Source organism: Oratosquilla oratoria, chromosome 4 (genome assembly GCF_046742065.1).
Source record: "Oratosquilla oratoria isolate Oo_2021 chromosome 4, ASM4674206v1, whole genome shotgun sequence".
Lineage (NCBI taxonomy): Eukaryota > Metazoa > Arthropoda > Malacostraca > Stomatopoda > Squillidae > Oratosquilla > Oratosquilla oratoria.
The window spans coordinates 21,149,943-21,175,948 of NC_134780.1; the positions used below are offsets into that span (position 1 = coordinate 21,149,943).

Consider the following 26,006-nt stretch of genomic DNA (forward strand, 5'->3'; position numbering starts at 1 on the left):
CTAGTCCTATCCCCCGTCTCCCCATACCTCTTTTACTAGTCTTTCTTCACTCATTCTTTACATATGTCCAAACCATCCTAATACTCTTTCCTCAACCCTTTCTCCCAACTCCCGTTCCACCCCTGTTCTCCTCCTCACCTCCTCATTTCTCACTCTATCTAGCCTAGTAACCCCTATCATACTTCTCAGACACCTCATCTCAAACACATTCAAACTCCTCTCTTCCTCTCTTATGTTTCATGTTTCTGCCCCATACAGTGCTGTTGGCACAATCACTCCTTCATACAGTCTCCTCTTAGCATCCATTCCCAAATGTCTATTCCTCATTACACTCTTCAATCCACCAAGGCATTTACTCACTTCTCTCAATCAAAGAGTACTGAATACCTGAAATAATTTAGATAAAGAAATAGTGTGACTGTGTACAAAAACTACTTAAGATTTTAAGAAAAAACTTGATGCTGAAAGATACAAAGACAGCACCATGAGCATAGCTCCCTACCCGTATAATACAACTAAGTAAATACACATATGTAAATTAATGAATTTGGTGCATGATAGGGTTAAGCAAGGGTTCTGATAAGAACAGAGATGAGGATCTTGATCATTTAAAAAGACTAGAAATTTCTAATATTAATTCTTACCTCCTTTGCATGTCGAAGCCCTCTTTCCCAAGCACTTTCAAATGGCGTTGGCTCAGGTACAAATCTTCGTACTTCACGCGGTGGCTAAAAAATAAATCTTGTTAGAAATACACTTTAAATTGTGAGGATTACAATTATAACAATGCTTTGGATGGCCATCCAACCTCTGTGCTCATTTTCTTATTTGACATTAAAGAAATACTATCTACTTGACTATATTTCATAAGGCTTCTTCCCCATTCTAAGGGAGGTAGTCAGCCAAGGCATACACCCACCCTTCACCCATTTGTTTCCATTTCATCTTAGCTTCTTGTGGATGAGGATCCCTGTCTCCCACTCACTGCATATGACATGTTGCAAATGTATGAAATAGGGGAAGTCTGATGAAATTGGCCAGAAGATTTTACAGTATATAGCTTGTGTGAAGGCATAATATAAGAGAGAAGAAGGCTAATGTCTGCAGGGCTAATGTCTGATGAAGTAGTGTTTGGTGGTTATTTTGTTGTGATTGTTTTATTCTATGTGACTTTGTATGGATATGCTGTGTAGTGCAGGTGGTACATTGTTGTAGATATTTCAGTAGTATGCTTTTGGTGTAGTTTCTCTATTGCATTCCATTGGTTGTACTTACAATATGTAATGAACTGGGTGAATAAGGATGAGGACCCTTGTATAGTACTGGGTACCTACTATTTTCATGTTATATTCTATGGGGAAGATTTTTGTTTTTGTTGTGGAGACCTAAATTCAGCCCCAAAGTGAGTATAATATGATTCAAGATATAATGTTTCTAACATTTTCCTTAAATCCAACATGCTAGCTGTATGCCTTGCCTTAGCATACATCTAGGAAACAAAGGGTGATGGATAGGAGTGGGTGTGTGCCTTGACATGCTACCTCCCTTTCAAGGTGAAAGAAACCCTTGGTTTATTAATAGATTGATAGCAGTGCTACTTTAGTGTGTGGTCTACCACAGTGTCTGCTGTCTACACTGTGAAATGACCTTTCATGATATCATATTAACCCAAGTGCCAGTTCACTACACCACTGTGGACCAGGTTGCCCAATGTGTATTAGGTTGAGTTAACCTCTTCACTCTGGGGCACATCGCACGTCTGGCAGCGTTAGCTGCCCAACGTGCGATGTTGCGTCATAATAATCGCATTATAAAAAATAAAGTCAGTGTTCAATCGTTCGTTCTCTTTCACCCATGTATTTTGATAACCATAGAAAATTTATGAAGCCAGTTTAGAGAGAATGAAAATTACGTAGGTACTACAATAAATATAATCAAGATGGCGATGTCAGCATCATCGAGTACCCACTTGCTCCTCATGCCGCCTACGTAGGCGTCACCGTATGGAAGTGGTTAAGTTAGCTTATGTGTAATTCATTAATAATATATCATTATTCAACATTATTCAATTTGTTTTTTTATCCTGAAGTATAAAGTTCTTAGAGTTAGGTTAGGTTATTATGTTATTTATAAGTCATTAACCTCTTCAATACAAGTCAAATTCTCATGTGTAGCATCAGATGACTGATGTATGATGATTCAGTGATGCATTACAATACTTGCATTATTAAATATAAAGTCAGAGCTTTATTATTCATTTTCATTCACTCTGAAGGTATTAATAACTACAGAAAACACAATCACAAGCCTGTTCACAGATTATGAGGGTCTTTCATCTACAACTACATAATAAATATAATCAAGACACTGACACCATCCTCATCTACCCATTAGTGCATCATGACACCTACATTGGCATCATCACATGGAAGAGGTCAATAATATATAATTATTTGACATTATTCATTTTTTTATCGTCCTGTAATATAGTTCTTACAGTAGAGGTAGACAGCATACTAGTGTAAAAGTGCAGGTAGACTGCACACTAAAGTGTTAATGCCTTAGTGTACTGCACGCTAAAGGAGCATGTTGAATACTGTATTCCCTACCTTTTCACGTTCAGTGGCTCCATCCTCCTCAGCTGCAGTGGGCTGTGGTTTATTTGGAGCAAACATGTTATAATTTCCCTTGTCAGATACACCAGGATGTAGGAAGCGGCAATTAGTTCCCCAGGTACACTGACCTTTGTTGAAGAACCTGATGAGAAAATAAATTCTATCCTCAATTTACCATTTACCTATTTCACTACATGATACAGATTGCGGAGTAAAAATTATTTAACATTCTTTAAACAAGAATTATCATTACAATGACAAAACTGGCATGTTATCTCACAAACAATGTGTCACTTGTATCTGTGAAGATTAATCAACTAATCCCTTGCCCCTGGTCTCTCTTGCAGAAGACATGTGACCTTCACTGGAGAAAAGCAAAGTGATTCATGATTTGGTTTAACATCACAAACTTCCCCCTATCAGGAGGCTAGGACAGTGCCCCGGACTTTGTGGTGTGGAATTTAATGAACCATGCCCTTAGTTCAACTTGCCCCGAGAGGGATTTGAATCATCATCATCATCTCCACATTTGTTGCAAGTAACAACACCCTAACCCACTTGGCCAGTGAGCAAAGTAATACAAGTAAATTAATATCTGACCTGCACACTGTCTTAGGTTCTTGCCGAAGTGCTGAATCATCTTCATCTTCATCACTTAGCTCCCCTTCCTCACGATTTATTATGTCCTTTGCCAGTTGTTGGTCAGAGCCATCTTCACCTAAAATATTTGGCATCAATAAAGAATCAGTGTAGTATGGGCATTGGGTGGGTGTATGCACTCGGCCATCCCCTTACATGGGGGAAAAGACCTTTAGGTATGAAAATGCTAGTTCAAAAGGAGGTGCAAGTTTGGGACCATGCTGGGTAAGGGAGGAAAGGAGTGACTCTGCTGGTAAGTAATGAGACAGAAAAGTGTCCTTGAAGAAATGCGGGTAAATGTGTTATTACAATGGGATATATGAGATTTTGTGAGTGCATACCATACTGGTAGTGAGAAAAGTGAAGAGAAAACATTTTGGATTGAATTAAACAAGTTCACTGAATTTTGGGAGGAATATCAATTTACAGTAGACCCCCGCCTATCGGTGACTCACCTTTCACAACTCTACATAGCCATGACTTTTCCCATGGAACCTAACTAATGCTTATTCACCATTCTCCCACCTATCTGCAAGGTGTATGCATCTTGATGCTAGTGCTTAAAACCTTAAAAACTCCCTTCTAATTTCAACCTTAAAAACTACTATTAATATATAAATACATTAAATTAAAAACTAGTTAGCAAAATATCAATATACAGTTCATAAATTAATACAAAATTTAAATTAAAAAATAAAAATGTGGCATGATATGCCAGCATATTCAGTGTCAATGTTTCTGGCCATGCTACTGGCTGGCAACTTGAGAGTAGCTCATTGGGGTGTAAGGTTTTATCTATCTTTCATTATTGCTGAGTACAGGCCTATTTCACTATAATTTGATTAAAATCTATGATTATATTGAAAAAATATATATGGAGTATAATTTTTTTTCACATCATAAAATATCATATAAGCACTAAAACAAGGTTTGTACTATTAAAAAGATTATTCTAATGGGTGTATCCATTATCTGAGATTTTTCGCTATTCATAATGGGTCTTGGAACTTTGCCCCCACAAATACTGGGGATCACTGTAGTGGTGTTTGAGGATCTCAAGTGGGTAGAAACAACTTTGCCAACCATGTAGTTAATGAATGGAATAAACTTCCTGCAGAGGCAGTGCAATGTACTCCAGTTCAAAACTTTAAGATTCATTTAAATAATTATCTCAGCAAGATGCTGTAATACCTACCATTTCTTTTATATTATCTGTTTATTTGTTATTATTTGTCTGTTTATTATCATTTATTTGATTACTATTTATTATTATCTATCTGTCCATTTATTATTATTTACTATTTCACTTTGTTTATTATTAAACTTTACCTATTTATTTTACTTGTTATTATTTATATTATTATTTCTTTTATTTATCACTATAGTATAAGTGGGAGGTTATCAGGAGTGAAGAGAGGGCGAGGGAGGGAAGGGGTGGCTATTCTAGTAAGTGAAGAGATAGGTAAACGTGTAGTGGAGTGGAAGAAGGTTTCCTCAAGGATAATGTGGATGAAGGTAAAACTGGGGAAGGAGATGTGGGTCTTTGTAAGTGCATGTGGGCCTGGCAGTGAGAAGAGTGTAGAAGAAAGGGAGGCCTTTTGGATAGATTTAAATGAGTGCATAGAGGGATTTAGGGAGAAATGTCAATGTAATAGTACTGGGAAACCTTAATGCTAGGGTAGGAAATGGTCCAATCGATGGAGTGGTTGGGAAATGTGGAGTTCCAGGAAAGAATCGTAGTGGAGAGTTGATGATAGCAAATACAGTGTTTCGGAAGAAAGTCAAGCATAAGTACACATGGGAGAGGGTGGTTGATGGAAGGGTGGTAGATAGAGCGTTAATGGATTATGTAGTGGTAAATAGGATTATGATAGGAAGAGTTAAGGGTGTACATGTGCTAAGGGGAGAGGGTGGGGGAATATCAGATCATTTTTTGGTGGAAGGTAAGTTGAGAGTGGAGGATAGATGGAGAAAGAGGAAAGGGGCAAAAGGTAGGGAGGTGCTTAGAGTGAACTCTTTAAATGAAAAGGAAGAGGAGAAGGAGTACAAGAAGAAGCTGAAGGAGTGGGAGGGAGTGAAGGATAGAGTAGAGGTAGGTGTGGAGGAGGAATGGGGATGGTTCAAGGAGGGAGTCATAAAGTGTGCAAGAATGGTGTGTAGAACAAGAAGGACAAGAGGAAATAGAAGGAAGGGTAGTGACTGGTGGGATGAGGAAACAAACAAGGTTGTAGAAGAGAAGAAGCGAGCTTTCACAGTTTGGTTACAAAATAGGACAAGGGAGTCATATGAGAGGTACAAAGAAAAGAAAAGAAAAGAGGAGTAAAACAAAAGGTAAAGGAGGCAAAGAGGGGAGCAGATGTGAAATGGGGTAAGAGTATGACAGAAAATTTTGAAAGTAATAAAAAGATGTTTTGGAAAGAAATTAAAAGAGAAAGAGGAGGCAAATCAAGTAGAGAAGAAAAGGTAAAAGGTGCAGATGGAGAGATGATAATGGCAGAGAAGGCAGTAAGGGGAAGATGGGCAGAATATTTTAGGGAGTTGCTAAATGTGAAGGAGGATAGGGAGGGAAAGATAGCTGCAGTGGGAAATGCTAAGAAAATGACCGTGATGAGTGAGGAAAATGGAGGAGAAATAAGGAAGGATGAAGTGAAGACAGTTGTTAAGATGATGAAAGCAGGTAAGGCACCTGGTCTGGATGGATGCCATGCAGAATGTCTAAAAAAAGGAGGTACAGTGATGGTGGACTGGCTGGTGAGGTTACTTAATGTTTGCTGGAGAGAGGGTAGAGTGCCGGAAGACTGGAGGAGTGCCTGTATAGTTCCATTTTACAAGGGAAAAGGGGACAAGTGTGAAAGTAGTAGTTTCAGAGGGATTAGTTAAGTGTAGTTGGGAAGGAGTAATTGGTGAGGAACAGTGTGGATTTAGAATGGGTAGAGGTTGTGTAGATCAGATTTTTGTGGTCAGACAGATATGTGAGAAAGCTATAGGAAAGGGGAAGGATGTTTTTTGGGCTTTTATGGATCTGGAAGAGGCTTACAACAGGGTAGAGAGAAAGGCACTGTGGGAGGTTATGCAGATATACGGGATAGGAGGAAAGCTTCTAGGAGCTGTCAAGAGTTTTTATGAGAGTAGTAGAGCTTGTGTCAGGGTTAGAAATGGAAAGAGTGAGTGGCTTGAGGTAAAGGTGGGACCTCGTCAAGGATGTGTTATGTCGCCCTGGCTGTTCAACTTATACATGGATGGGGTAGTGCGAGAGGTAAATGCAAGGGTAGTGGGTCAGGGATTGGAGATGGTTAACCCCTTCCATACGGTGCCGCACACGTAGGCGTCATGAGGAGCAAGTGGATTCGCGACGCTGCCATATCGGCGTCTTGATTATATTTATTGTAGTCGCCCCTGTGTTTTTACATTCTCCCAAATGTGCCCTGAATCCCATTCTCTGTGGTTTTCAAAATTCGCGGGTGAAAGAGAGAACGATCGATATAAGCGGTGACTATATTTTATGATGCGAGTATTATTACGACATGTCATACGGCTGGCATTGGCTGCTGCCCGCGAGATTTAAGTCCCGTACTGAAGTGGTTAAAGAAAATGGAGAAAAGTGGGAGGTGAGCCAGCTGTTGTTTGCGGACGACACTGCGCTTGTGGCAGGATCAGAGGAGGGATTGAGGAAGTTGGTGACAGAGTTTGGGAGAGTATGTGATAGAAGAAAGCTGAAGATAAATGTGGGTAAAAGGTGATGAGATGTACAAGGGGTGAAAGTGGCAGTAGACTGGAAGTGAGCATTAAGGGAGAGTGACTGGAGGAAGTGGATAGTTTTAAGTACTTGGGTGCAAATGTGGCAGGAAAAGGTGGAGGTAGAATGTAGATTGAGAGAAGCAAGTAAATGCCTTGGTGGATTGAAGAGTGTAATGAGGAATAGACATTTGGGAATGGATGCTAAGAGGAGACTACATGAAGGAGTGATTGTGCCAACAGCACTGTATGGGGCAGAAACATGGAACATAAGAGAGGAAGAGAGAAGGAGTTTGAATGTGTTTGAGATGAGGTGTCTGAGAAGTATGATGGGGGTTACTAGGCTAGATAGAGTGAGAAATGAGGAGGTGAGGAGGAGAACAGGGGTGGAAAGGGAGTTGATGAAAGAGTATTAAGGGAGTTGATGAAAGAGTATTAAGATGGTTTGGACACATAGAAAGAATGAGTGAAGAAAGACTAGTAAAAGAGGTATGGAAGGCAGATGTGGAGGGAGTGAACACGAGGGGACGTCCTAGGATGAGGTGGATGGATGGGGTGAAGGGGGCTTTGGGGAAGAGGGGAATGTCTGTTGAGGAAGGATGGGAGAGGACAGAAGACAGGGGTGAATGGAGAATGGTTGTATATGGATGATGTTGTGATGCATGAGGTGGAATGGGTGGGGGGATGGGGGATGAGGTAATATGTGTGAGCAAAATTTGATGGAGCCCAAAGGGATTTCTCCCTATCTTCTCTTTTTATGCATGGGGGGACAGAGAGGGGGGATCGCCGATTTAATGAAGCGGCCTTTCTGTGGATGTGCTGTGTCTTGCGACACTGCTTCTGACCCAGGGCAGTGGACAAGGTGCAGGGATGACCCGTCATCCAGGAGGTGCTAAGATAAGAGGGAGGGTGGAGGGGGTGTGGAGTGTATCTAGGGATGGAATGGGTGGGAATGATTTTATGCCTTTTCCTTTTTGGCTACCTCCCTTGTAAGGGGGAAAAATCCTTGGTATATGTATGTACGCATCTGACCTACTTATGGACCAAAAGGTCTCCTGTTGGCATGCTCCTCCTTTGTAATCCTTTCAAAAGGCAGTAATAATGGACTATGTAATAGTACCCCAAAGGAGGATTGGAGTTATGTATCCTCATGTTTTCTGGAGTAATACATACCAACTAGATACAGCACAGAAAATTATAACAACATTTTCATCATAAACTTTCTTGCAACTTCAACAAAAGCTTACCTTCCTCTTCCCCATCTTCCTCCCCATCATCCTCTCCACTCTCACGTTCAGCCTCAAAGTCCAGCTCATCCTTGAGTCCCAATCCTTCATCACTACGCCGTTTTGAGGACTTGCCAGGACTTCGATTTCCTTTGTTACCACTTATGCCTTCATCTTCCATGTCACTTAAATGATCCTGAGGAAAATTGTGAGATATATCTCAATTATTCTCTACAGCACAAATAGTGATAACAGATTCTATGCTTGGTCAGCTTTTGAGTCGAGTCACTTCAAGTCTGTTTACACTAGAGAAAGTGTACAGCACTGGGTCAAAGGAAGTGAAGTGCGATCCCCCCCCTTGTGAGGGAAATAATAACACACAAAGAAATAATGGATCAATTAATGAACCTTGACATTAGGAAATTGCACGGCCCATAAACTGGATACTAAAAGAATACAAAGAAGAACTAATGGACAAAATATACAATATAATAAGTTGCTCACTCAAAGAAGGAAAAATACCAAAGGACTGGAAAATTGCCAACATTGTACCAATATATCAAGGAGAAAACGAGGAAGAACCACTTAATTATAGACCAGTCTCCCTAACAAGCACTGTAGCCAAAATATGTGAGAAAATGATCAAGAATAGATGGGTAAAACACCTGAAAGAAAACAATATAATAAACTTGAGACAATATGAATTCCGACAGGGAAGATCATGTACCACAAATTTAATCTATTTTTACTCAAGACTAATAGATATAATACAAGAAAGGGATGGATGGGCTGACTGTGCTTTCCTAGACTTACAAAAAGCCTTCGACAAAGTACCACACAAAAAATTATTAAAAAAAAAAAAATGGAAAATATAGGAGGGATACAAGGCAACCTACTAAACTGGATGGAGGATTTCCTGCATGGTAGAAAAATGAGAGTAGTACTCGGAGAAAAGTATTCAGGTTGGAAGGAGATGATTAATGGAGTTCCACAAGGATCTGTATTGGCTCCAATCATGTTCACTATTTATGCAAATGACATGGATGATGATGTAAAATTATATGAGCTTCTTTGCAGATGATGCTAAATTGTTGAGGGAAGTGAAAACCAAAATGGACTGCGAATCACTGCAGAGAGACCTGAACAAGGTTTGGAAATAGAGTCTGAAGTGGGAAGTGGACTTCAACATTAAGAAATGTAGCATAATGGAGTTTGGAAAAAGTAAAAAAAGAATATCAGGACATTTTACAATTGGAACTGAGGAGGTAAAGTGGAATCTGAAAAAGACCTGAGAGTAATTATCTCAAACAACTTGTCCTCTGATAAACAAATAAACAAAATTGTCGGAGAATCCTATAACTTGCTAAGATCAATAAAAGTGGCGTTTACCTATTTGGACAAAGAAATTATTAAAAAAATATTAGTCACATTAATAAGGCCTAGACTGGAGTATGCTGCAACATTATGGTCACCCAGTACCAAAAAGAATATACTGAAAATTTAAAGAATCCAGAGAGCAACCACAAAAATGGCCCTAGCACTTTCAAACTTGTAATATGAAGAGAGACTGGTTAAACTGAAGTTACTGACTTTGGAACAAAGTAGAGAAAGAGGCAACCTACTGACCATCTATAGAATCATGAAAGGCATGGAAATACTTAATTGTGAGGACTTATTAAATTGGGGCACGAGAAACACAAGAGGACATGGAAAGAAACTCTAAAAGGATAGTTATAGAAGAGATCTGAAGAAAAACAGTTTTCCACACAGACTGGTGGACACTTGGAACAAACTGGAAGAAATAATAGTGTGTGCAAAAACCACTCATGAATTTAAGAGCAAACTAGACACTGTGAGATACAAAGGTGATTGGCATGAAGCTAAAGGCCCTCAAACTGTCTGATCAATTAGTATTCATCAGTGTCATGAAAACTGGACTATTGATGACTTAGGTAAATACACACATCTGAAACTAATGTGTACTGTATAAAACCTTTTATTTCTTCATTTACCTTGCATATCCAAAAACGCTGTGGCCCAATTAGTTCAGGACTGGGAGAGATTACTGTGTATAAATTGACAAGTTCTTAAAAATATCATACCTGAGAGTTACCCTCTGATATTTCTGATAACTGATCCTGTTCTTCACCAGATTTTGAATCCTGTCTCACTGCTTCTTCTGGGCTTTCTATGTTTCTTGGGCTATTTACACCCTCTGGGCTATGAGGTGCTTCTGGGCTGTGTGGAGTTTTCAATCTGGGTGGACCTTCAGGACTATGTGGAGCTTCTGGGCTGTGTAGTGCTTTGGAGATGTGTGAAAATTGTGGACTGTGGGGAGCTTTAGGGCTGTGTTGGGTTTTTAGGTGGTGTCGAGCTTCCGGGCTAAGTGAACCTTCTGTGTTATGTGGTGCCTCTGGGCTGCATGGGCCATCTGGGCTGCATGGACCATCTGGGCTGCATGGACCATCTGGGCTGCGTGGACCATCAGGGCTGCGTGGACCATCAGGACTATGTGGACCATCTGGGCTATGTGGACCATCTGAACTATGTGAATCATCTGAGCTGTGTGGATTTTCTGGACTGCATGGTTCTCCTGGACTGTTTGGCTCCACAATGGTATGCTGATCCTTTGGATTTTGTGGTGTCCTCAAACTATGTGGATCCCATGGACTTTGTGGATTCTCTGCATTATTTGCATCCTCCAAGCCATGTGGACCCCCTGGACTGTGCTGATCCCTCATGTTAGGTCGATCCCCTGGACTGTGTGGATATTCTGGATCCCTTTGCCTATGTTGATCTTCTGGACTGGCAGGGTTGTCTGCAAATGGACTTTCTGGACCTTCACCTGGCTCATAGTCCATTGGACTTGTGGGATTGTCAGGAGGGCTTGAAGGGTTCTCTGCTGGACTTGCAGAGCCAACACTTTCCCCATCTACCTCCATTGCAGGTCCATCTGGAGGAGTATGAGGGATGTCCATGGGGGAAAGTGGGTCACTGGGTGGTGTGCGTGGTCCATTGAGAGGAGAACATGGGTCAAATGGAGGGGTTTGAGGTTCAGGTGGTGTATGTGGAAATCCAACACGAGGACTTAAAGGTTCTTCGGGTGGTGTTGCAGGTCCTCTCCGGTCCATGAAGTCATCTACTGGACTAGCACGGCCATCTCGGCTCCCTGGATCATCTGGGCTGCCAGGATTATCCGGGGTCCCTGACCTAGATGGGCTAGTAGATCTTGACGGGCTATCTTCATTCATTCCATCTTCCTCTTCATCTCCTGATGATGCTCCCTCTTCCTCCTCTTCTTCCTCTGGACTCTGAGGACCTTCTCCATCAAAACTGTCCTCCTCCATACCTGTTAAATAAGAAAGAAAAAATTGAAGTCAACATGGCTGGCAAGGTGTTTTCAACTCAGAATTGTTAGCACAAGTGGAATATATGCAGCATATTAAAGAAAACCTAAATATTCAAATTTTATATTGTATATTACATACAGACCCAATTGAAACTGATAGATGCCTATTTGTCTTAGATGATTCTGTGGGATAGACACTGAATACATTAATTTCCTACCATCTATCAACAAAATCCATTAATATCCTCATTTCCACTTGGATGTGAGCCTCATGGAGTAGGTACTCCATCTCTGTCCCAACTTCAACTCTAAACACTAATAATAATAATAATAACTGTTGCCTTGAGTTTTACTATGAGGAAAACCCACAGCCCTACAGTGGCTGGCAAGAGTCCTTGGTCCTCTTACAGATCTCTCTGGGAAGGAACTTTGGATTGCTGTCTGTGTTGTATTAGTGTGGGACTATTTCCAAGTCACTGGTAGGAGAGAAAGGGTCACTGGTTGCCAGTTCTCCATGTGTGAAAAGGTGAGAAATACCATTAAAGTTGGCAAAGAGAGATCTCAGGCCCAGTCTGGAGACTGAATGTCGGAGATGGAGATGAGGTTGAAGAGTTCTGAAAATGGGAAGGACAAACCACAACACTGAGGTAAACTCACAACACTCAATCATTAAATTACTGCCTTCAGTTTTGCTGACTGGAAACCTACAGCCCCACAACAGCTGAAAATGATCTTTAAGCCTTTCCAGAGATCTCAAGGAATAAACTTTGAACAAATGTCTGCACTGTATCATTCATGGGGTTATTTCTATGTCACCAGCTGAAGTAGTATGAAGGGAATAGTCATCTCAGTTGTCTGCTCTCTTTATGTGAAGGAATTACAGGCAAAGATGATAAAGAGAGATCCTGAGTCCAATCCAGAGACTGAATGTCATCAGCCCTTTTGAGGTGCACCTCCAAATGGAAGTGACAAGTTGATGGGATGACTCTGATGCCCCTTTCAATGGACCACCTCATGTAGACACCCATCATCCTTTCCACTCAATACTTGGTACACAAAAGCATACCAGTCAGCTCTCCTATGTTTAAAAGAGAAGGTTAAAGTCAAAGTTGATAAAGAAAGATCTTGGGTTCAATCCAAAGACAGTATTAGTCCTTTCAGCACCTCCAAATGGAAGAATGTTGATGGAATTTGAAGATGAATACTGAGGAAATAGCTCTTTGATGTCCCTTTTGAAGGAAAGCCTTGTGCAGGTATACCCATTGTTATTTCCATTCACAACACTTGTACACAATAGCATACTGGTCTCCAATACAACAAAAGTAACTACAGAGATCAACCAGTAAATAGAGTTTCTTTAAATTTATGTCTGTGCAAGATGGATAGGGTCAGGACTCATGAGCAATTTTTGGAGTCAAGACATAAATATTGACCAATTACTGCCTCTAAACATGGGAAACATACATATTTCCATTCTTCAGAGTAAACAAGCAACAATAATCATCACAACTATATTTGCCAATTTAAGAATGTCAATCATATTCTCAAAATCATTCAATCTGTTGTCCCAGGCTTCTTTTACATGTGACCCAAGGCCCCCTGGTATTTGGCAATAACCACAAGGAAAGCCCATAAATCACTCAGGAGATAAATACTATGTTGTTGTCTAGGGATTATTAGTGTAGGGCATTAATGAGGTGTCTTCCATGTGGCGGTTGCATCTTGGGTTGTTTGATTTTGTGGCTGGACCTATTCTGAGTTTATATTATCTTAATGCTGGCGGTGTAATGAATGAAAGTACAACCACTCTTCGTTTAACGATGACAATTGGGACCAGCGTCGCCATCGTTAACCGAATTGGTCGTTAAGCGAAAGTATATACATATACTGTACGTACATGTACTGTATGTACAATGTCCAGCAATACATGTATCTTTATTTTCGTGTATTTTCCCTCTTTTATGCAGTACATTAAAGCTTTATTTACTGTTTTGACAATACAGAAAGCCCTCAAATAATGTGGTGGTTAGGTTCCTGAAATTACCGTGTATGACCAAATCCACGTATGCTGACATTCCATATTAAATACCGGGGTATTTTTTTAGTTTTGACCATGGGCGCAATATAGCTATAGAAAATTAATTATTAATTTTGTAAATTAAAATGTATCAACGTAATATGCAATTTTGTGGGCGGAAATGAAAAAAAAAATACCTTGCTACAAGCAAATATGCTAATGAACGAAGTCGGTAGCATAGGATCGGGACGCCATCTTGTCATCTGTCAATTGACGGCCTCGGTACTTCCGATTGTACCTCGCCAGGTACATTTTCTTGAAGCAATGTTATGGAGCAGAGATACATGCATTCCTTCAAGCTGCAAGAACTTTGTGTACCCCACAAGCTGAGAGAGTGGTTGAAAAGCCCACCAACGTCTCTCACGACGATGACAACGAGGACGAGCCGGATGACATTTAATTTGCAGGTAATGATTGATTAAACACAGGTTAGGTTAGTTTAGTTTAGGTTAAGACGAATTTATCATCCTTTCATTTCTTCGATGTCGGCATCTATCATAACAAACATGGCGTACCATTCGTTCAACACGACTTCATTACTTACGAAATCTATTTTAGCACCTTTTGTTTTTTTTATTTCCGCTCACAAAATTGCATATTACGTTGATACATTATAATTTACAAAATTAGTAATTAATTTTCTATTGCTATATTGCCCCCATGGTCGAAACTAAAAATTTACCAATACTGGTATATACTGTACCCCAGGTAGTTTTTGCAGCTTGCAGGATGGTAATGTAGACCTAAGCTTCAGAACACTTTACCTCACAGCTAATATCCACTGTACAAGTTCATTTATAACATCATACAAATTTGCTTCAGCCAACTTATCGTACACGACGTCGTAACTTCGGGAGATTTACGTTAAACGAATATTGGTCTGTCATAAAGCCCGTCGTTACTCCGCGTTGTCGTTAAACGAGGAGTGGTTGTATAACAGTATGGTTCCAGTCCTTCACATCTATCCCACCACACAATACAAAGTATACATACTTGAAAAATTCATCTTCATAATCACTGGAAATTACTCCTTCCAGCTAAATAGCCAGGGTCCAGGGAGCAACCTTATCATACATGTAGAATGCTTCCCATCCCTGGCTAAGCAATATACACACCACTAAGAGGTCTGGCTTGGTAATACATACCCCACTAAGGAGTCTGAGGGCCTTCATCCCCTGGCTAGGCAATATGCACACCTGCACACCACAGGTGGGGTTGGGGGAGGGGGGGGTTTGCCCCCAGGTAGGTAACACACATCCCATGTTAAGTAAGGTTAGGTTAGTTTAGATTACTCTAGTGATGGTTTCAATTAATCTCAACTACAAGAACTGCCCCTATATCCTCTCTACTACTGTTTAGAGCAGTGGTTCTTAACCTGTGGGGAATTCCCCACTGGTGTGGAATGGCGGAGTTGCCAAGTGGGGAATGACCGGTCGGACAGAAGAACCACTGTCTTTTTTTTTTTTAATCGATGTGTTTTTGTTTCTTTTTGTTTGTTTCTGGTGTCTTCTTCTTGTCACATTAAGGGCCGTCAAATGGCACAAAAAAGCAAAGCGTATATTTACGTACTAAATACTGCATGGGTTAAAATTGAATTTGTCAAAGACCGATGCTGTGGTGGGAAATGGAGAGTTGGCTCACTAAAAAGTGGGGAATTGGAGAAAAAAGGTTAAGAACCCCTGGTTTAGAGGATCAAGGTGCTCTACCTTGTAATGGATTAGATTGTGTCTGGTTAGGGTGGAAAAGAAAAATCTTGCTCATTTGAACGATTCTGTTGTTCATCTGTCAGAAATCATCCATTATGCTCAATCCCCCCCCCCCTTTTAATGGAGGTGGCCAGCCAAGGCATGCACCCACCTAACATCCATTAGTTTTCCATTTTAGCTTTGCACCTAGTAGATGAAGGGCCAAGGATCAAGATAATAGGGGAATACAAAATGACTTCAATTGTAAGAAAAATGATAGAAACTATCATCAGATATGCTATCGAACACCACTGAGAAAGTAACTGATAAATGATAGCCAGCATGGATTCAGATGGAAACGTTCTTACATGACTAACTTATTTGAATTCTACAACACAGTCACCTCGAATTATGACAAAAGAAACTATATAGATCTAATATATCTAGACTTCGCAAAAGCTTCTGATACCATCCCCCAAGACTTACTAAATTAGCTTCACATGGAATAAGTGGTAGCCTATTAAGTTCGACTAGTAATTGGTTAAACAATTGAAAAGAGAGTTATTTGAAATGGCAAAACTTCTTGATGGAAAAATGTTATGAGTGGAGTTCCTCAGGGTTCCTTTTCTGGGCCACTTCTATTCATAGTATATATAAATCACTGGTTCTCAACCATTTTTGGCCATGCCTCACCTAATCACCTTTAAAATACTGATGTCACCCATGTGGTGATATACAATTCTTATCATTTGAAAAATAAACTCTTCAGCTGAAAAAGCATAAAACCTTGGTTTAAAACCACTTTACAAGAACAAGGCATCAATGAAAAATAAAGAACAAAACATATTGAATAAAAAAAAAAAAATAAAAACAATTACCCCAACTTCTTCAGTTGCCCTCAATTGCCTCCCTTAAAAATCATATTGCCCACCTGAAAAACTCAATTGCCCACCTGTGAGGCGTACACCCCATGTTGAGAAGCACTGATATAAATGAGACCACAGACTGAAACATATTGATGATGATACAAAACTATGCGGAATGGCAAATGATCACTTAAACCAATTAGATATTCAAGAAGATTTAGATAAACTAAAGCAACAGTCTGAAAAGTGGCTAATGAAATTTAAAACAAGTAAATGTAAGGTTATGCACATAGGTAAAAATAATAGTAAGTACGATTAGAAGTTGTTTAGAAATTTAATAACAAAAGTGGATAGTGAAATGGATCTTGGCGTAATTATCAGTAATGATCTCAAATCATCTGTGCAGTGTATTTCAGCCTCTGAAAAAGCAAACAAGATTCTAGGACTGATTGTGCAATCTTTTGATTTCAAAAGTCCATCGCTCATTAACAAGCTATATAACTCATTAGTTCGTCCACATTTGGAATATACCGTTTTCATATGGTCACTGAATCTCATTACACTGACAGATTGGAAAAAATACAACGGTGAGCCACAAAACTGATTCCAAACATAAAAAATAAATTGTATGGAAATAGACTGAAACATATGAATCGATTTTCCCTATAAAAAAAGTAGACTCAGAGGTGACTTGATACAGGTCTTTAAGATTCTATTGGGAATTGACAACATCAAGTGACAAAATTTCCACACTGAGAATCTGACAAGAAATAATGGTCTCAGTCAGGAAATAGATTTAATTTGGAAGTGGGTAGAAACAACTTTGCCAACCATATAGTTAATGAATGGAATAAATTTCCTGCAATGGCAGGGCAAAGTAGTTCAGTTCGAAGCCTTAAGATTTGTTTAGATAAACACCTAAGCAAGATGCTGTAATGCCTGCAATTTATTTTATTACTATTTATTTATTATCATTGTTCATGTCCATTTATTATCACTTACTATTTACCTGTTTGTTTATTATTTGACTTTAATATCTATCTATTTACTGATTTTATTTATTATTATTTATATTATTATATCTATTTATTTATCATCATAATTTTTCGCATCCAACCTAGTTATGGACGAAAAGGTCTCCTGTCAGCATGCTCCTACTTTGTAATCCTTTGTAAAAAGGGGACTGTCTGTTAAGGAAGGAAAGAAGACAGAAGATAGGGTGAGTGAAGAATGGTTGTGTATGGATGATGCTGTGATACATGGGAGTGGGTGGGGGATGGGGGGGTGAGGAAGAATGTGTGAATGACATTTTGATGGAGCCTAAAGGGATTTCTCTTCATCTTCTCTTTTTCTGCATGAGGGGAAAGGAGGGAGGGTCACTGATTAAAAGAAGCAGCCTTGCTATGGATGTGCTGTGTCTACATTGGTTCTGAGGGAAAAAAAAAAAAAAAAAAAAGGAGAGAGAGGGAGAGAGAGAGAGCGAGAGGGGGGGGGTAAATGGGAGTGGAGTGGGTGGGGATGAAATGGGTGGGAGTAGTGGATTTCTGCCTTTGACTTTGGCTACCTCCCTTGTAAGGGGGGGGGAAAAAACATTGGTATATGTATGTATGCATTAGATATACTTTCTTAATGGGATGGTTATGTTAGGTCAGGTTAGGTTAGGTTACATTATGATAGGAGCTATTGGGCAATGTAAATTTCATGTTAAACATCTGTGTTTGCGTGATTCTGGAATTTTACCCCCATCCAGTAACACCTAGTGCTTCCCCACCTCTCTTGTGCTAAACTCTGCATATCAATAGTAAATCTCCACAGGTGCACATGTGACACATCAATAGAAAATTAACTACCAATTTTGTAAATTATAATATATTAACATAATATAGTTTTTAGTGGCAGAAATCAACAACAAAAAACTTATTAAAAGCAATACACTCAGATGTCAGCAAGCTTTGAGATGCCATGATTCTGTTGAAGATGTACTAATTGAAATCTAACATACTGATTACTGGTTTAGTCTAATCTATCTTAACATAAGAACATAAGAATAAAGGAGACTGCAAGAGACCATAAGGCCTACACTAGGCAGCTCCATATGCATCACCACCTGTCATCCCCATCCATAAAGTTGTCTAATCGTTTTTTAAACCAACTGATAGTTTCAGAGCTTACTACATGGTTACTAAGTTTATTCTCTTCATCGACCATCCTATCAGTAAACCAATTCTTGCCTATTTCCTTCTTAAATCCAAATTTGTCCAGTTTATAACCATTACTGCGAGTCCTGCCCTGTTGTTTTATTATGATGACCTTGTTTGCATCACCCTTGTTATAACTTTTGATCCACTTGAACACTTCTATTAGATCACCCCCCACTCTGTGTCTTTCCAGAGTGTAAGTTAAGGTGCCTAAGCCTCTCTTCGTAAGGCAAATTTCTGAGTCCATGTATCATTTTGGTCATTCTTCTCTGTACTGATTCTAGTGAATTTATGTCCATTCTGTAGGACGGAGACCAAAACTGTACCACACAGTCAAGGATGGGTCTAACTATCGCTAGATAGAGTTTAATAATTACCTCTGCACTTCTATTTGTTACCGTCCTAGCAATGAAACCTACTGCTCTGTTAGCTTTATTTCTGGCACTAATGCACTGCTTCCTGGTTTTAAGGTCTGGACTCACCGGAACTCCCAAGTCCCTCTCTCACTCAGATTTTTCTAAAAACGTGTTATCTAAGCTGTATCTATTTTCGGGGTTGTGTAGCCCTACGTTTAACACGTTACACTTAGAGATATTGAAGTTCATTTGCCATTTCACTGACCATGTTAACAATTTATTAAGATCATCCTGCAGAATCTGTGTCGTCTCCTGACCTAATTAGGTGTCCTATTTTAGTGTCGTCCGCAAACTTACTAACATCACTATTTATCCCATTGTCTAAATGGGATAGGAGGAAAGCTTTTGGGAGCTCCGTCCTCTCCTTATATGCAAAGGTCGCCGATTAAATGAAGCGGCCTTGCTGTGGATGTACTGTGTCTTGCGACACTGCTTCTGACCCAGGGCGGTGGGCAGGGTGCAGGGATGACCCGTCATCCAGGAGGTGCTCAGATGAGAGGAAGGGTGGGAGGGGTGTGGAGTGTATTTAGGGATGAAATGGGTGGGAGTGGTCTAAATCATTGATGTACATAATGAACAACAAGGGACCCAAAACCGAGCCCTGGGGGACCCCACTAGTAACATTGCCCCACCTAGATTTTATTCCATTTATGATGACCCGCTGTTTTCTGTTACTAATCCAAGCTCTAATCCATTCTAACACTTTTCCTCCTATGCCATGGGCTTTGATTTTATTTAGTAGTCTCTGGTGTGGTACCTTGTTAAATGCTTTGCTAAAGTCAAGGTAAATAACATCGTAATTATCATTGTTATCTGATGCCTTATATACTTTAGTGTAAAAGGATAGATTAGTCACACATGACTTACCCTTGGAGAAACCATACTGTGAATCACGAATTAAATTATGTCCTTCGATGTGTTCTCTGAGTCTATTTACTATTATTGATTCAAACATATTCCTATAACCAATGTCAAACTGATTGGCCTGTAGTTGCATATAGACGATCTATCTCCCTTCTTAAAAACAGGAACAATGTTTGCCAGCCTCCAAGCAGTTGGCACAAAACCAGTGTCTACCGATTTATTGAATATTTCAGTTAACTGGTTGCAGATTTCAAATTTACATTCCTTAAGCATTCTTGGAAAAATTTCGTCTGGACCCAGAGATTTTGTAGCTTTAAGTCTTTCAATCTGCTTGACTACTTCTTCTTTACTAATGCTGATATTAGATAGACTACTTTCTTCATCCCCTCTGAAAATCAGATCGCAGTCAGGTACTTTATCTAACCTCTCAATAGTAAACACCGATAGAAAATAATTGTTAAACTCCTCACTCATTTTTTCCTCCAATTCTATCTTGACATTTTCATTGTTTTTAATTGGTCCTATTCTTTCTTTATTTTTTGCTCTATGGAGGTGAAAGAAACCCTTTGGGTTTGATTTTGCTTGACTGGCAACCTTGATTTCATAATTACGTTTCGCTGTACATGTATTCCTTTTAACCAGCTTTGCCATTTCGTTATATCTTGATCTAAGGTGTGATTCCCTGTTTTTTTATTTTTATGTAAAATCCTCTTTTCATTCCGATCTCATGTTTCAATCTATCCGTCATCCATTTGGGAGTACAGGGGTCCCTCAAATAACGCGGGGGTTAGGTTCTTGAAATTACCGCGTATGACCAAATCCGCGTATGCTGACTTTCCATATTGAATACTGAGAACCGTATGTATGTGTACGTGTGTGTGTGTGTGCATGTGTGTGTGTATTTACCTAGTTGTATTTTACGGGAAGGGGAGCTATGCTCGTGGTGTCCCGTCTTCATATCTCATTTTATCTAAACTATTTTTAAATTCATGTATTGTTTTTGCACACACCACTTTCTCATCTAACTTGTTCCAACTGTCTATTACTCTGTGAGGAAAGCTGTTCTTTTTCAGGTCTCTTCTATAGCTGTCTTTTTTTATTTTCTTTCCATGATCTCTTGTATTTCTCTCATCCCTTTTTATCAGATTCTCTCTATCAGTAATTTCTATGCCTTTCATGATTCTGTAAATAGCTATCAAATCTCCTCTCTCTCTTCTTTGCTCTAGTGTCGGTAGTTCAAGTTTTGCTAGTCTCTCTTCATATGATAGTTTTGAGAGTGTAGGTGCCAATTTTGTAATTGCTCTTTGTATTCTTTCAAGTTTTTTTATACATTTTTTTGTACTTGGTGACCATATCATTGCTGCATATTCCAATCTTGGTCTTATCAGGGTGATTAGAATTTTCTTCACCATTTCTTCATCCAGGTATGTAAATGCAACTTTGATTGTTCTTATTAAATTATAAGTTTCTCCAAAAATCTTATTTATATGTTTCTCAGGTGACATATTATTCATAACAATGACTCCCAGGTCTTTTTCATTTTCTACTTTTTTTATTCCTTCTCCCAATTTATATGATCCTGTTATTCTGTTTTTACTTTTTCCAAATTCCATTATACTACACTTCTTTGTATTGAACTCCATCTCCCACTTCCTACTCCATTCCTGTACTTTATTTAGATCTCTCTGTAGTGATTCACAATCTTCTTCCGTGTTCACTTTTTTCAATAGTTTTGCATCATCTGCAAAGAAGCTCATATAGCTTTCAATTCCTTCATCCATATCATTAATATATATAGCAAACATTATTGGGGCCAGAACTGTTCCTTGTGGAACACCGCTTATTACTTCATCCCATTTTGACTGGTCTCTTATCACTACTCTCATTTTTCTTTCTTGCAAAAAGTCTTCCATCCAATTTAGCAGTTTGCCCTGTATTCCTCCTTCAATTTCTAATTTCTTAAGCAACTTCTTATGTGGTACTTTGTCAAAAGCTTTTCTTAGGTCTAGAAATGCACAATCAGCCCATCCATCTCTTTCTTGTATTATATCTATTTAGCCTTGAATAGAAACATATTAAATTGGTGACGCATGATCGTCCTTGTCTGAATCCAAATTGTCTTGGATTTAGCACGTTTTTTTCTAAATATTTTACCCATCTATTTTTGACAATTCTTTCACAAATTTTTGCTATTGTACTTGTTAGAGAGACTGGCCTATAGTTGTTAGAGTCTTCTTTATTTCCCCCTTTATATATAGGTACTATATTTGCTTTTTTCCAATCTTCTGGAACTTTACCTTCTTTCAAGGAACTGTTTATTATGCTATGTATTATGTCTGCCAGTTCATTCCTGCATTCTTTCAGAATCCAGTTTGCTATTTCATCTGGTCCATGTGATTTTCTGACATCAAGATTACTCAAGTGGTTCAATATTTCATTCTTTGTTACTTCTATTTCTTTCATAGGGGGGACTTCCTCTTTCCATTCAATCTCTTCAGGTTGTATGTTCTCCCTTGTAAACACAGATTTAAAATGTTTGTTCATAATTTCTGCCATTTCAATTTCCTCTGTGTATTCAACTCCTTGTCTTAATTTCTCCAAATCTTGTTTGTTTTTCAGTTTGTTGTTTACAAATATGTAGAATAGTTTTGGTTGATCTTTACATTTTTCTATGACATCTTTTTCATATTTTCTCTTTTCCTCTCTGCACGCTTGTACATATTCATTTCTATAACAAGTATATATTTTCCATTTTTCTGGTCTTCTGTTTTTCTTCCATTTGGCCCAGGCTTTGTCTCTTTTGTCTTTTATCTCCCTACAACTTTTATTGTACCAGCACTTTACATATTCTTTTTCTTGTTTTTGTCTTGGGACATACTTTTCTACTCCTTTTTTATAGATTTTTGTCAAAATATTCCATTTCTCTTCTACTGTTGTATCTTTGTGTATTCTTTTCCAGTTTTCATTTTGGAAGAATTCTCTTATTTTATCAAAATTTGCTTTTTCATACAATCTTCCTTTTCTATATTGTTCATTTCTTTTCATGTATTTTTTCTCATTTAGTTCTAGTTCTATCAATATGTGGTCACTTTTGCTTATTGGTGCCTGGTATTCTATCTTTTCCACTATTTCAGGTTCTGATGTGATTATTAGGTCTAGTCTCGATGGTTCTTCTTCATTTCTATACCTAGTGTTCTCTTGGATCCATTGTGTCATTGTGTGGTCAGTAATCATCTCAAGTAGAACACTTCCCCATGAGTCTTCTCCACCCTTTACGGTCATCTCTTCCCAGCATATTTCTTTGCAATTATAGTCGCCCATCATAACTATTCTTCCTCCATCTTCCATTATCTTGTTTAGTGTTATTCTTGTGTCTTCTAACATGCTTTTATGTTCATTCTCTTCCCACGAGGCTGTTTTTGGGGGCACGTAGTTTATTACAAACTTTCTGCTCTTCTTATCTCTATCTTCTACTTCTATCATGATCATCTCTACTCTATTGTTCCCATATGTGACACTCTTCACGCTTATATCCTTCTTAGTCAGGAACATAACTCCACCCCCTTGTTTTTTCTCTCTGTTTCTAATCCAACAATTATATGCATTGTATCCTATGCTGTTGGGTGGTAGTGGACCTTTTAATTTTGTCTCAACAATTACCATTATGTCCGGATCTTTTTCTTTCAGATATTTGTTCAGTTCATTCAGTCCTGTTATTAATCCATCTATATTTGTGTAGGATACTTTTAACTTTGTTATTTTCATTGTATTCTCTGTTTCTTTTGTGTTTCTCTGTTATTTTCCATTGCTTCAATTTCATATTCACTACTCTCCAGTAGAATTCTTGTTTTTCTGTCTCCGTTCTGGTCTCGTTTTTTTTCTTAGCTTCATGTCTTTTCCTTATTTCCTCCTCTCTTTCCTCTTTATTCATTTCCCTTTTTATCCATACCTTTTTATATTGTTCACTTGTTGTTAGTTTCCCTGTTTTGGACAAGATATTCTCTGCCGTCGTTTGTGACCTGAATTTAATCTTAATTGGTCTGGTCTTGTCTGTACTATATTTCCCGAGTCTGAATTTCTCTTCGATTTGTTTCATTATTTCTGGCTCATCTTCCTGAACTAATTCTAGTAAGTTTCTTACTTTTTCATTTTCCTCTTTGATTCTTGTGGTTCTATCTGGGTTATGTTTCTCTTCCATTCCTAATATAATTATACATTTCTTTTTGTCTGCTAAGTCTCTTACAATATTCTCCTTCTGTCTCATCACTTTGATAACTGAGTCTTCAGTTTCTTTCATTTGCTGTTTAATTATATCAGAAAATGCAACTTTACTATTTTCTTGTATCTTCCTCCACCCCTCTGCCTCTTTTGCTATTGTTTCTTTATTGTCTCTATTGTTCTTTTTTAATTCTTCATTCTCCACTTTTACTTCTCTTAACTGTCTTTTTAGGTCTTCTATTTCATCAGTTAAGTTTTTGTTCGCCTTCTCTAGTTCTTCCAATTTTTCAAACTTCTCGGCAATTTTTGACATCTTGCCAAACCTAATCTCCCAATACTCAGTCATTTGTTCAAGTTTTTCCTCCAGTTTTGCCAGTCGGGGGAGGTTGGTATCCGCCGCCCCCTCATTAAATCCTTGAAAATTATTATCCTCACCTTCCATTGAATTGCTTTTATCTATGTTTCTGATCTTTACAATTTTGTTAGTCCCATCATCGAGATCCAAGTCATCCGTTCGGCGTTTGTTTACTTGACTCTTGGACCAAGTCCTCCCCTTCCTCATTTCCTTCAATTTCCCTCAATATCCCTTCCCTATCACTCCCCCACTATTCCACGAGCACTCCCCTTCCCTATAAATACAAAAGGCACTTCTCTGGATGTTGAGATCCACGTAGTTTTTCCTTTTTCTTTGGAACACCAGTTCTCGCCGTCCATTCGGTGAAAGGGTGTGTGTGTGTGCGCTTGTAAGTGGTGTATGTATGTGGCGTATGTATGTGTTTGTGCATATATACATGTGTGTGTATGTGACGTATATGCATATGTGTATGTGTCGTATATACATGTGTGTGTGTATGTGGCGTATACACATGTGTGTATGTGGCATATGTATATGTGTGTGTATGTGGTGTATGTATGTGTGTGTGGCGTGTGTATTTACCTAGTTGTATTTTACGGGAAGGGGAGCTATGCTCGTGGTGTCCCGTCTTCATATCTCATTTTATCTAAACTATTTTTAAATTTATGTATTGTTTTTGCACACACCACTTTCTCATCTAACTTGTTCCAACTGTCTATTACTCTGTGAGGAAAGCTGTTCTTTTTCAGATCTCTTCTATAGCTGTCTTTCATGATTTTCTTTCCGTGTCCTCTTGTATTTCTATCGTCCCATTTTATCAGATTCTCTCTATCAATAATTTCTATGCCTTTTGTGTGTGTGTGTGTGTGTGTGTGTGTGTGTGTGTGTTCTGTGTTCACATGTACGTGCGTGTGTCTGTGTTCGTATTTGTGTGTACACGCATGCGCATTCACAACATACACTGGTTGTCTAACATGTGTCTACGTGTGCATGTTTTTTATCTCCCAAACCACCACTGCCAGTAACAACAAGAACCTCATAAGAGAAATTAAGACACAACAAGCGCAGTCATTATCAGACTTATTAGTTGTGTTCCAAATGAAAGAAACATTACACTTCAACAGGTTAGGGCGGTAAAATTTTACGATAGCATGGCGCAGGAGGTGGAAGCGACGAGCTAAAGCTTGTTGGCTACCCCCCCTCTCTCCTGCATCAGTACCCGTAGGTTGACACGTAACCGCAGGCAGCCACCCACGGCTATCCCCTCGCCCCACACCCTTGTTTGAGCAGTTCCCAGTGTACATAATGACTGCGTTATATGAGGATCGACTGTATATGGTCAAATAGAAAGCAGTCACCACAAATGTTTGCAATGTTGCCGCGTGTGTGCGTATGTGTGCCCGATTCAGCGCGAATTTTAAACAGTTCTCTACATTTGAGATGGTTTTGAAATAAAATCCACGTATGATTGAATCCCTGTTATTCGAATCCTCGTTATTTGAGGGACTCCTGTATTACTATTTTTCCGTATTGACTTTTGGGGGATAAATGTGTTTTGTGCAAGATAGGAGGGAGGGAGGAGGGTGGAGGGGAGTGGAATATATGGGAAATGAAATGGATGGAAGTGATTTCTATGCCTTTTTCTTTTTGGCTACCCCCCATGTAAAGGGGAAAAAGCCTTTGGTATATGTATGTATAATAATTAGATCAGTTAGATTGCTATACATTTCATCCAAATCGCTGACCTGACTGTTTAGCCCTTG

At 39.0% G+C, this 26,006-nt stretch overlaps 1 protein-coding gene across 2 annotated transcripts in view; it reads right to left on the reverse strand.

The window, feature by feature from the left end:
- The window catches only part of LOC143024648 (uncharacterized), a 43,672-nt gene that overhangs the window by 10,471 nt on the left and 7,195 nt on the right, over positions 1-26,006 (reverse strand). For both annotated transcript variants that reach the window (XM_076183586.1, XM_076183585.1), the window contains exons 2-6: positions 10,318-11,564; positions 8,237-8,411; positions 3,216-3,333; positions 2,610-2,757; positions 645-728 (exon numbers count right to left, since the gene is read on the reverse strand). In XM_076183586.1, the coding sequence (XP_076039701.1) occupies positions 645-728; positions 2,610-2,757; positions 3,216-3,333; positions 8,237-8,411; positions 10,318-11,562 (1,770 nt within the window). In that variant the 5' untranslated portion in view covers positions 11,563-11,564. The remainder of the gene's footprint in view (positions 1-644; positions 729-2,609; positions 2,758-3,215; positions 3,334-8,236; positions 8,412-10,317; positions 11,565-26,006) is intronic.